The sequence below is a fragment of the Armigeres subalbatus genome, chromosome 3 (genome assembly GCF_024139115.2).
Source record: "Armigeres subalbatus isolate Guangzhou_Male chromosome 3, GZ_Asu_2, whole genome shotgun sequence".
In the NCBI taxonomy this organism is placed as follows: domain Eukaryota; kingdom Metazoa; phylum Arthropoda; class Insecta; order Diptera; family Culicidae; genus Armigeres; species Armigeres subalbatus.
This window is the reverse complement of record NC_085141.1, coordinates 301,257,666-301,270,333: the sequence shown is the minus strand read 5'-3', so window position 1 is coordinate 301,270,333 and position 12,668 is coordinate 301,257,666. Positions and strand designations below refer to the sequence as shown.

The following is a 12,668-nucleotide window of genomic DNA, read 5'->3' as shown; positions in this document are numbered from 1 at the left end:
CCGGGTCGACTAGTAGTTGTATATAATTACATGGTAGGTATCTTTGTATTTCGCGTTGCTATTGTTAATATTATCGTATACCGAGCATAATTGATTGGATAAGTTGAAATATATTGAGATAATGATAATTAATAAAATTAAAATTTTCATAATTGACATATATAAGCGAACTTCGAATTTCTAGCTTGAACTAACAATTTCGTATTTTGAAGAAATACATCTTCCATTATTATTATCCGGTATAGCTTTAATTTAAAATTAGTCTCACTGATTAACATTTTTCAATGCAAAGTTCCCCCCGGGTTCTATTTTCGTTGCATAAATAATTCCTATTTTCCGGAAACCCTTTTCTTCAACGTGGCTTAAAAAGCTCATCATGGTGCTCAAACTTTCGTTCGGCCATCCAAAGTCGCCTGAAACACACCGTGAATTCAAAAGCAGCATGCTGTGTGAGAAGTATTTGGTGCTTTTCCCGTCGAATCCTCCTCCCTCCCCACCTTGAGCCATTAGCGAGTGGGTCGAAACATAACTGCCAAAAGTTGTAAAACGTAGCTTGTCTACTCGACGGATGAGTGTGTGGAAACACATCAGTTAGGGACTGCAATAAATTTCACCAAACTAGTTTGTCAAACCTGAGTCAAGAACCGGACCACAAAACTCTTTAACCACCCCCGACTCCCGCCGGCCGATCCAAGTGGAAAACTTTTGGCTTTTATGACACTCGGTCGGTCGATCTGCACCGGCTCGTCTCCCGGAGTTCACCCGTTGATGGGTTGTGATTCGAGCTGGCGTGATGTTGTTATCTCATCTCCGAGCCAAGATTGGGGAGACGACGATAAGGAAGTGCGGGCAGCCCGACGAGACGCGGCGGGTGCGATACGGATTCCTTAACTGCCAAAACATCAACGGTTACGGCAGGCTCATTTACTTTATGGCCTTCCAAACTGACTCCACGATGCGATGTGGTGGTACGGTTTCGGCAGGCAGCGGAGATTGTGATCAGAGCGCAGCGGATACAGCTGACGGGGCGCTCCAGATGTGAGTGGCACTTCTGATAAAGGCTGTGCGATAGGGGAGCCGAAATTATGTGAAACTAATTGGCGAGTGGATTGATTTTGTCAGCTGAAAGTCGTAAAATTTGGCAGTGATTGGCTAAACGGCTGCTGATATGATAATGATACTGAGAAACTTCGATATTGAATACGCAAATGTCGAGATAGTAGTATTCAATGATAAGGTTTATTTATAAAAAGTATCGTTATTTAATGGTCAACTAAAGTGGTTATATTCGCTCACCGTCAAATGGAAGTACTTCTTTTCATTCGTTTTAACATTTAACTAGCCTTAATATCTAGGACGGATGCTTCAGTAATTTCCTTCATTTTGAGCTACTTTTGATTTTCTTTCTGAATTTTTAAAGGTATTGCATAATTTTCAAAAGAAAATAGTGACGATCCTTTTTAAGAGAAGTATCTAAAGGATCTATTTTCTGAAGAAACTTCTTGAGCGATGACCAGAAGAATTTCTTAATTGAAGCTCAAAAAATAAACTCTGTTGGGTTTTTAGGAATTCCTAATCACAGTAGCAATTAATTAATTATTTAGAACCATGATTACGGGCAAATCGGGACTGGGCAGACTAGAAGGCTGTGGCAAGGTGGAGAAGAGGATATATACTGCTTTCTCATGCTTCCATATACTACTTCCATATGTATAGTACCAAACGCATGTCACATGAGGCATGGGATTGCGCACTCGGTGATAGAGTGGCAGGAAGGAAGATAGACAAGCGCGCCAGGAACTCGTCCGGGAATAAGCGCTACCCACAAAATGCAAGAAGGCGTTGGGAGAACGCAGACCAGGAGAGCAAGCTCATGAAAGTCGCAAAAAGGGAAGATGCGCGTACAGCATGGGCGAAACAAACCAGTCGGCCACCGGAGGCGGGAAGCAAACCTGACCAAAAGAACCAGCAGTCGGACGGTCCCTGGCAAACGGTAACCAGGGAATCGAAGAAGGAGAAAACGGCATCCACGCGGCCGGCGAGAGTCAGGGAGAAGAGGAAAGCGCTGCTTATTTAAACACAGGAAAAGACCGCTACGTCGACGTGCTCAAGCGCAGCGCTGAGAAGCTGGCAGACCTAGGCAAAGAGATTTGCAGGATGAGGCGAACGAGATCACGACACGCAGGATGAGGCGGACGAGGTCATGACAGTGAAAGAGATAGTCTCCAAGGTGGAGTGGTGGTATCACATATGTCTGCGAAGAGGAGCGCAGGGGACGTAGATTTCTACGATGAAGATACCGGCCACCGAAACCAACAAAGTAATCCAAGTTGGTAAACTGCCTCAGGACTAGAAGAAGACTGCAAAGGACACGCTCGGTGTATGTGAGGAAGGAACGAATCGAGCTATTTAAAGCGGCGAGGCTGGCCCTAAACAAGGCCATCAAAGAGAGCAAGAAAGTCTGTTTTTACAGACTGTGCAAGAGCAACAAGTGCCTGTTGAACGGAGATTGCGAACTCGTTGCTACAGTTGTGTGTTGTAGGGCTGTGCAAAATTCTGGGAAGATTCTTTCATAAGCGAGTACTGATCTGCGAGACAGAGGAAGGCCTGGCTAGTGCTCTCATCACAGCAGTTGTCTTGTAGGGATCAATCCTGATTCCACTGCTAGTAAAATTCACCTATGACGTAACGATGACCGTGTACGAAGAGTCCATCAAAGTGGTCGAATTGACTGCAGACTATTCGATTAGTCTGGGTGAGTCGAGAGGCATGCATACTCACGGGCATGTTGCCCATCAAACTGGTGGTGTAGGAAGAAAGGGAGCGCTACGTCCGGTATTGCCCGAAGAAATATCCAGGCAGCAACGGTAGCCGAATGGCAGAGGGAGTGGGACAATTCGACCAAGGGCAGGTGGAGCCATCGACTGGTCCCAAGTGTATCGACATGGATTAACAGACCTATGGAGAGCTAAATTTTGGCTTGACCTAGTTCTTGACAGGTCACACATACTTCAGGTGGTACCTTTACAGGTTCGAATATGCGACTTCCCCGCCTGTCCGCAGTGCCCAGACGTAACAGAAACGGCTCAGCACATCTTATTGCCATATCCCCGGAGCGGAGTGTGATGTTGGATGCATGCGGATTGCGGAATGAATACAGCCACCGATAATATCGTCGAAAGAATATGCCAGAACACAGAACAGTGGAGTGCTGTCGCAAGGATGACGACCAGAATAGCCGACATTCTACAACAAGGCTGACGCACGGAGCAGTAGCAGACCGCCATAGAAGAAAGCGAACCATGAGGGTCAGAGAACACCACCGATAGATAAATGTCGATATTGAACGGGAACGCAGCGCCAGCTACCAACGTCGCAACTGTTGCCAGCTTGCATCGAGCGAGTAGCCGCAGAACGTGGCGTCACGGTCAGTTCCGGGGGAGAACCCGCTGGAGCTGGAGCCTAAGGAGGGTGTAGTGGGTAGGACCAGTCACAACTGGAGGATTTTCACATTCTGGTACATTGGCGTGTGGTAGCTTGGCAACTACTAACCACGTGTGCTGGGCAGTGCATAAAGCATTACTTTTTATAGAAAACACCCGAGTGTATCATACTTGCTAACTGATGGACCACGCGCTGATCGACGCATCGCACATCTTGGACGTTATAGATGTAAGGTTCTCCAGAGGCCCGAAGGTGGTTGAGTTCGCTTCCCGGTCCAGTCTAGGAAATTTTCGGGTTGCAAATTTTCTCAACTTCCTGGACATAAAAGTATCATCGTGTTAGCCTGACTTAGCAACATCGCAGTTATTAACTGTGGAAGTGCTGAATAAGCTGCGAAGTGGCAATGTCCCAGTGGGGGATGTAATACCAATAAGAAGAAGAAGAAGAAGATCCAGCTCACGATTTCACGAAATAACAGAACGATGCGTTTCAATATCCGACGCCTGGTAATTGAAAGGGCTGTTGAGCAGTACCGGATAAGAGATGCCAACGGATCTGGCAACGTAAACAGATTGTGGGAGAATATCCACGAAATTGTGATTACAATAGCATAGGAAGCTTTAGGCACTGCACAGCGACGAAGCCAACGCAAAATGGCATCTGATGCAATGGGGAAATGGTACAGTGTATCAAGGGCAGAAGAGAAACGAATCCACCGCAGAAAGAAAAGACGTACAAAATTATGTCGCGTGTTCTGTTTAACTGAGATCGCATGAGGTGTCTTTCGTCGACGAATATCAAACAGGTTTGCGTTGGAGCCGATCAACGACGGATTAAATATTTAGCCTGCGGAGGATCCTTGGTACATTCCGGAAGTCCAACGTGCAGGCCGACCATCTGTTTATTAATTTTGAAGCAGCGTACGTTTCAGTGAAAATGAATAAACTGTGGCAGATAATGTATGAACATGGTTTTCTTGGCTCCTTCCGTAGCAGCTCGTAAGCCTCCTTACAAGAGGGTTGGAAACCTCCCTTTTTGAAACTTGGGAGGTGTCTTGTTTCAAGAATTCTTCAGAATTCTTCATTCAAGGCTCGGAAGTTTTCTTTCAGGAGGCTCGGAAGCCTCCTTTCAAGAGGCTCGGAAGCCTCCTTTCAAGAGGCTCGGAAGCCTCCTTTCAAGAGGCTCGGAAGCCTCCTGTCAAGAGGCTCGGAAGCCTCCTGTCAAGAGGCTCGGAAGCCTCCTGTCAAGAGGCTCGGAAGCCTCCTGTCAAGAGGCTCGGAAGCCTCCTGCCAAGAGGCTCGGAAGCCTCCCGTCAAGTGGCCCAGAAGGCTCCTGTCAAGAGGCCTCAAGCCTCCTGTCAAGAGGCTCGGAAGCCTCCTGTCAAGAGGCTCAGAAGCCTCCTGTCAAGAGGCTCAGAAGCCTCCTGTCAAGAGGCCTCAGAAGCCTCCTGTCAAGAGGCTCAAAGCCTCCTGTCAAGAGGCTCGGAAGCCTCCTGTCAAGAGGCTCAGAAGCCTCCTGTCAAGAGGCTCAAGCCTCCTGTCAAGAGGCCTCAGAAGCCTCCTGTCAAGAGGCTCGGAAGCTTCCTGTCAAGAGGCTCGGAAGCCTCCTTTCAAGAGGCCTCGGAAGCCTCCTGTCAAGAGGCTCAGGCTCACTTGCAAGAGGCTCAGGCCTCCTTTCAAGAGGCCTCAGGCCTCCTTTCAAGAGGCTCAGGCCTCCCTTTCAAGAGGCTCAGGCCTCCTTTCAAGAGGCCTCAGCCTCCTTTCAAGAGGCCCGGAAGCCTCCTTTCAAGAGGCCTGGAAGCCTCCTTTCAAGAGGCTCAGAAGCCTCCTTTCAAGAGGCCTCAGCCCTCCTTTCAAGAGGCCTCAAGCCTCCTTTCAAGAGGCTCAGAAGCCTCCTTTCAAGAGGCTCAGGAAGCCTCCTTTCAAGAGGCTCAGAAGCCTCCTTTCAAGAGGCTCAGGAAGCCTCCTTTCAAGAGGCTCAGGCCTCCCCTTTCAAGAGGCCTCAGAAGCCTCCTTTCAAGAGGCTCAGAAGCCTCCTTTCAAGAGGCTCAGAGCCTCCTTTCAAGAGGCTCGGAAGCCTCCTTTCAAGAGGCCTGGAAGCCTCCTTTCAAGAGGCTCAGAAGCCTCCTTTCAAGAGGCTCAGAAGCCTCCTTTCAAGAGGCTCAGAGCCTCCTTTCAAGAGGCCTCAGAAGCCTCCTTTCAAGAGGCCTCAGAAGCCTCCTTTCAAGAGGCTCAGGCCTCCTTCAAGAGGCTCAGCCTCCTTTCAAGAGGCTCAGAAGCCTCCTTTCAAGAGGCTCAGAGCCTCCTTTCAAGAGGCTCCGGAAGCCTCCTTTCAAGAGGCTCAGGAAGCCTCCTTTCAAGAGAGCTCAAGCCTCCTTTCAAGAGGCTCAAGCCTCCTTTCAAGAGGCTCAGAAGCCTCCCTTTCAAGAGGCTCAGGCCTCCTTTCAAGAGGCCTCAAAGCCTCCTTCAAGAGGCTCAGGCCTCCTTTCAAGAGGCTCAGAGCCTCCTTTCAAGAGGCTCTGAAGCCTCCTTCAAGAGGCCTCCTTTCAAGAGCTCAGAAGCCTCCTTCAAGAGGCTCAGAAGCCTCCTTTCAAGAGGCTCAGAGCCTCCTTCAAGAGGCTCAGAGCCTCCTTTCAAGAGGCTCAGAAGCCTCCTTTCAAGAGGCTCAGGAAGCCTCCTTTCAAGAGGCTCCGGAAGCCTCCTTTCAAGAGGCCTGGAAGCCTCCTTTCAAGAGGCTCAGAGCCTCCTTTCAAGAGGCCTCAGAGCCTCCTTTCAAGAGGCTCAGAGCCTCCTTTCAAGAGGCTCAAGCCTCCTTTCAAGAGGCTCAGAAGCCTCCTTTCAAGAGGCCTCAGAAGCCTCCTTTCAAGAGGCCTCAGAAGCCTCCTTTCAAGAGGCTCAAGCCTCCTTCAAGAGGCTCAGCCTCCTTCAAGAGGCCCAAAGCCTCCTTTCAAGAGGCTCAAGCCTCCTTTCAAGAGGCTCAGAGCCTCCTTTCAAGAGGCTCAGAAGCCTCCTTTCAAGAGGCTCAAGCCTCCTTTCAAGAGGCCTCGGAAGCCTCCTTTCAAGAGGCTCAGAGCCTCCTTCAAGAGGCCTGGAAGCCTCCTTTCAAGAGGCTCGGAAGCCTCCTTTCAAGAGGCTCAGGCTCTCAAGAGGCTCAAGCCTCCTTTCAAGAGGCCTCAGCCTCCTTTCAAGAGGCTCAAGCCTCCTTCAAGAGGCTCCGGAAGCCTCCTTTCAAGAGGCCTGGAAGCCTCCTTTCAAGAGGCTCAGAAGCCTCCTTTCAAGAGGCTCCGGAAGCCTCCTTTCAAGAGGCTCTGGAAGCCTCCTTTCAAGAGGCTCAGAAGCCTCCTTTCAAGAGGCTCAGAGCCTCCTTTCAAGAGGCTCAAGCCTCCTTTCAAGGCTCAGGCTCAGGCCTCAGCCTCCTTTCAAGAGGCCTGGAAGCCTCCTTTCAAGAGGCCTGGAAGCCTCCTTTCAAGAGGCTCAAGCCTCCTTTCAAGAGGCTCAGAAGCCTCCTTTCAAGAGGCCTGGAAGCCTCCTTTCAAGAGGCTCAGAAGCCTCCTTTCAAGAGGCCTGGAAGCCTCCTTTCAAGAGGCTCAGGAAGCCTCCTTTCAAGAGGCTCAGAAGCCTCCTTTCAAGAGGCTCAGAAGCCTCCTTTCAAGAGGCTCAAGCCTCCTTTCAAGAGGCCTCAAAGCCTCCTTTCAAGAGGCTCCAGGCCTCCTTTCAAGAGGCTCAGAAGCCTCCTTTCAAGAGGCTCAGAAGCCTCCTTTCAAGAGGCCTCAGGCCTCCTTCAAGAGGCTCAGAAGCCTCCTTTCAAGAGGCTCAGAAGCCTCCTTTCAAGAGGCTCAGGAAGCCTCCTTTCAAGAGGCCTGGAAGCCTCCTTTCAAGAGGCTCAAGCCTCCTTCAAGAGGCTCAGAAGCCTCCCTTTCAAGAGGCCTCCTTCAAGAGGCTCAGAGCCTCCTTTCAAGAGGCCTGGAAGCCTCCTTTCAAGAGGCTCTGGAAGCCTCCTTTCAAGAGGCCTGGAAGCCTCCTTTCAAGAGGCTCAGAGCCTCCTTTCAAGAGGCTCAGAGCCTCCTTTCAAGAGGCCTCAGAGCCTCCTTTCAAGAGGCCTCAGAAGCCTCCTTTCAAGAGGCCTGGAAGCCTCCTTTCAAGAGGCCTGGAAGCCTCCTTTCAAGAGGCCCGGAAGCCTCCTTTCAAGAGGCTCAAGCCTCCTTTCAAGAGCTCAACCTCCTTTCAAGAGGCTCAGAAGCCTCCTCCTTTCAAGAGGCTCAGAGCCTCCTTTCAAGAGGCTCAGAAGCCTCCTTTCAAGAGGCCTCGGAAGCCTCCTTTCAAGAGGCCTCAGAGCCTCCTTTCAAGAGGCTCAGAAGCCTCCTTTCAAGAGGCTCAAGCCTCCTTTCAAGAGGCCTGGAAGCCTCCTTTCAAGAGGCTCAAGCCTCCTTTCAAGAGGCTCGGAAGCCTCCTTTCAAGAGGCTCGGAAGCCTCCTTTCAAGAGGCTCGGAAGCCTCCTTTCAAGAGGCTCGGAAGCCTCTTTTCAAGAGGCTCGGAAGCCTCCTTTCAAGAGGCTCGGAAGCCTCCTTCAAGAGACTCTACGGCGAAAACAATAAACAATAAAAGCATAAGCTCGAATGGGTACCTTTCAAGTAAAAAGTTGAGAACCGCTGCTTTACAGGATATTAATTAGAAGAAATGCCTTCAGTACCAAGGAAAGATCGAAATTAAAACTTACTGCCCATATTCATTCGATAATTGGCAGTGCAAAGTTGAGTATAAATTGGTTCAAACCTTCCATACTTGTTAGCATTAAAATCTTGATCACATTAATTGTATTGCAATACGATATACTTGACATTATGCACCACACCATAACGGTATGATAGGCGATTGATCGTGTTTGATAGTTTCCTCGATTCGGTTTCAAGCTGCGTGGTGCGGTTGGAAAGTTAACTAATAAGTTTCAATTGGCATCGCTAATACAAACCTCTACACAATCATGGAGATGCAGAGGTAAACTCGGTTTTCAGTAGCAACGAGAGTCGAACAAATCCCAAATGACCGTAAAGACATTGCCAGTGTCATTATTGACTGGAAATATATGAGCTTCCACTACTTGTACATACATTAAAAATAGAAAGCTAACCTCAAGTTCCATTCATTTGGTTCTCTGTACTTGCAAGTTCAAATGTATCAACTGCGAATTGTACGGTCATCATGCTTATGCTTAATCTTCATACCCTGTAGCAACGAACTGGTTTTGTACGTTTGTCGCTTAAATGTTACATTTTAAATCACATTCACCAGTCGCTTTAAGTTGCAACTGTTTCCTGCTCATGTAGATGTTACTACCCCTCATTGTTTCCATAGACGGCACACTTAGTCACGTTCGACAACGTAAGAGGTTTACAGCAGTCTGATAGCCACCCAGCTAGTTGTACCAGTTTCGATGAATGAATAATTGAACTTGAACTTGATGTTCTCCGTCCCAGAACCTTTACTCGTAACATACATAGCTGCTGAAGAACATGGTCACCATGCTGCCAAAGAAAGAGCTTTTCCGATTGCATGCTCGTACCTTATGTAGTGGGTAGCGGAAAAAGGCTTGGTTTCGCATCCCTCGTGAGACCAGCATCAGCGTGCTCGGTGCTCGAGTACGACAACTATACGGACGATGAGCCACTCAATATTGATCTTCATTAACATTCATTGAATTCCCAGACAACAATAAATGCCAAAGGCATCGAGCAACCGGGCATAAGTTTCGAAGAAATGAACAACTATCTTCAGTCTTTGTGTGTTTGTACACGATGGTATGAGATCTTGTAGCCCGTTGAAGCTCTTGTCCATTTTCTGTACCGTGCAGCTAATGAAGGAAGGTGACGCAAAGGGCTTCTCCTTAACTTCGTTCTACTATAAAGAGTACACTTTCTGCAATGCTGAATATAAATGCTGGACTCAATATCCAGGAGATTCTCAGCCATTTGCTTATGCCACTTTGTGCATTTAAAAAAATATTCACAAAAAATGAACAGTAGCTTTCTAATATTCAAGCTGCATTTTGTTACACTTTCTCCTGCCAAAGTTGGAAGGGATCCATTTTTCATCTGGGCTGGGCTCTTGAGCTGGCGAGTTGCGAAACAAGAAATCGGATTTCGAAAAGTAGTTGAAGGGCTAATTGATGGCATTTTCAACGACGATGCGCTGGTCTACCATTCGCAAGAACGGTTATAAGTGGACGTTCCGAAGTAGTTTGTGGCCTACAAATGTGAAGAATCGGCAACAAGACAGTTGCAGATGATGGAATTAATGTTTCATTAAGCTTGTTCAAGATAAGTATCGCATATTCATAACAAAATTTTCTGAATGAATGTCATAAACAAAGTCACTCACCTGTTACCGATGGGAAAAAGATACCGATCAATATCGTGAAAGCGGTGGTGCAATCAGCGTAGACCTGATTGTAACTGGGCCTGTCAAGCGGCTCAATATGCTCCGGATCTAATCCGTATGCAATATATTGCCCTTCCTAGAGAGTAGAAAAAAAAATATGAAAATGCAATTAGTTTCCTCACCGCTTTGGTCTGCGCTCAAACTGATGATGCTACAGTGGATGACGTCTGTGAAGTCCACTCAATCGGCACTGTTGGACAGAACCAACTCAGATAACTAACATAGTATGTGCTTCACATGCTGAACAAAGTTACGCTATCTATGTTGCTTTCGTCATATCATGTAAGATTTTTTGCATCGCGTTATAGGCACATTGTTGCTATCCCCATTTTACAGTCTAGAAACAAAGAACCATGGAGGTGTGGGAAAATGTTCACTCACTTGCAAAAACGACGGGAAAATGTTGTCGAAAAATACTCCACTCTTCAGTCCCTTGATACCTCGCACCAGCGACACGTTATGTTCTGGGAATTAGAAAGAAACGATATGGTCAGATAAACAAACCAATATGTTTGAGGTTTTAAAGAAACGTTTTTGACATTCCAATATTGCCACTGAAAAGTAGACGTAATAGGATTTACCTGCAAAATAAGGATCACATTCGCCACCCTGACAGAATGTGTTGTAGAGAGGTCCACCCACTTCCTTAGTACAATTGTCGACCGCAATATCCTTCAGAAGACGCTTTCCGAGAACGCACATGCTGAAAAATTAAACATAATTGGGAATATTATTAGCATAATTCTGAGATGGTGGCTAATGTATATTTAGATACGGTCCCTATTTATACTTGACATTAAAAGGAACAAATTGATATAAAGTAGCACTCCCGTTCGCGAAAAAAGAAACAATATTGCAAGAGACTGTTCAAGTACAGCTGGAATATTTATACTCACAATAGTTTATCGTTGCCATCGACGTTGTGGAAGATACCGGCGTACACCGCAATAATGGAAAAGATGACACAGGCCAGCGCAACCGTTGCGAACTTGTTCACGAATTTCACGCCCAAGTACACGATCAGACCTATCGACGAGATAAATAAAACCGAAACAGAGTGTAAGTTATGGAGATACACCGATATACGATACGATTGGCGAAGCAAATTGCAACTATGGGTACATTTTCACTGGTCTACCTCGAAAACCGAAGGAACGAATGTGGATTGCGGAAACGTGACTATGGTTCCACATTGCCCGCGCCCGACAATTCCATCTATATCGGTTAGATTGGAACCGCTTTGCGTTTGGTTTTGCGTTTTGGGAATGAAAGTGCTTTGGCCGGATAGGGCAAAACGAGAATGGAATATATCATACATGTGAGCCGCAATTTTCAACCAAATAGTAAAATCAGATTGAGCTTCCCAATTTGCCGTAGATACGTACGGTTGGGTGGATTTGCATGATAAATTGATGATACTGAATTGCTTTTGCAGAATGGGAAAATCTGTTCGGAAATAAGAAAGGATGATCAGGGGTGACCCATTTACTTTGATCAAAGGAAGCTCTAAAGAATTGACTGCCAGAGAAACTCGCACTTTAGTTTTATGTAGGAGAGAATCAGTCGCATAATCAATTATTCTAAACTTGTTCTTACAATCCAATCTAGCTTCGATCTGTATTTATCAGATTTATAAAACTCTGTATCAGTGCCTGCACCCACTTCACACCACCCAAGCAGTTTTAAAAGAACATCCCCATTGGGGGAAATGATTCGCATTGGGATAGATCGAATTCAATCGATTTATTTCATGTTGCGGTCTACCACGGATCTCCCGAATGAAGAAACATAACATTGCATTCATCGCTTCTCAAAGATTGCTACGTACATATGCTAAGTGAATGTGTGTGCTCAATTGCACATAGTTCGAGTTGCTTGGAATTGGTGCTTCCTTTTCAATTTAAATGTCTTCTGATGTTTTGTAAACAAAATGTTGCTCATACACCAGTAAATAACAGTCGCAAAGTAATTCATACTTAGTCTATTTGAAAGATTCTCATAATCCAGGTATAATAAATACCAGCTGCAACTATCGAAATATTTGACCAACCAGTTGGCTAGCTGAAAAATTACTCACACAACATCTACTTAATTGGCGTGCTTGCCGAAATAAAGACTTCTCTAATATAATAAAGTCTTCTCTTTTTCACTGGATTTATGTGAGCACAGAAATATTTCCTGTGGTGAGGAATTTTTTTTCTAACCTTCTTCGCTTGATGTTTGTCAGTTGGTTTGCAGTTTAATATTTTGAAACATCTAACGTTATTCAATAGAAGGCTATACAGTATGGTCCATAAAAAAATGCGAAAACATCAAAATTATAATTACGTAGTTACATAGGTGAGAGACTATGTTACATAGTAACAATTTTTTTCATTAATACATTTACTAGATACAAATGTTTTTTTCATGATACGTTTGCTTACACACATATATATGAATAGTAGAAATAACCCTTTAATGTACAAAAACATAAGTTAAAAAACATTTTCGCATTTTTTATGGGCCATACTGTAGTGGTGAATGATACACTCTAAAATATTTATCCAGCTTTTTACACAGAAAAAGGAAAAATTACCTCTGAAAATTAAAAATTGAAATTAGTCAACATTGAATGAGAATTTTAAACTCCAAATATGTTGAAGAATCAAAAAAGCACAAATAGATTCAAGAAATTATTTTGTTTGCCTGTTTTATCGTGTTTCTGTCCAGTAAGCAGATAGTTCGCGCGGTCGAGTAAGTAAATTAATTGGTTCGCGTTTTCGCGTTTGGGATTTCTTTTTAAAAAAG

At 45.8% G+C, this 12,668-nt stretch overlaps 1 protein-coding gene across 11 annotated transcripts in view; it reads right to left on the bottom strand.

Moving 5' to 3' along the window:
• The window catches only part of LOC134224978 (solute carrier family 12 member 7), an 848,828-nt gene that overhangs the window by 97,296 nt on the left and 738,864 nt on the right, over positions 1-12,668 (bottom strand). For all 11 annotated transcript variants that reach the window (XM_062704686.1, XM_062704688.1, XM_062704687.1 and 8 more), the window contains 4 exons: positions 10,775-10,904; positions 10,460-10,581; positions 10,260-10,342; positions 9,819-9,954 (listed from right to left, as the gene is read on the bottom strand). In XM_062704686.1, the coding sequence (XP_062560670.1) occupies positions 9,819-9,954; positions 10,260-10,342; positions 10,460-10,581; positions 10,775-10,904 (471 nt within the window). The remainder of the gene's footprint in view (positions 1-9,818; positions 9,955-10,259; positions 10,343-10,459; positions 10,582-10,774; positions 10,905-12,668) is intronic.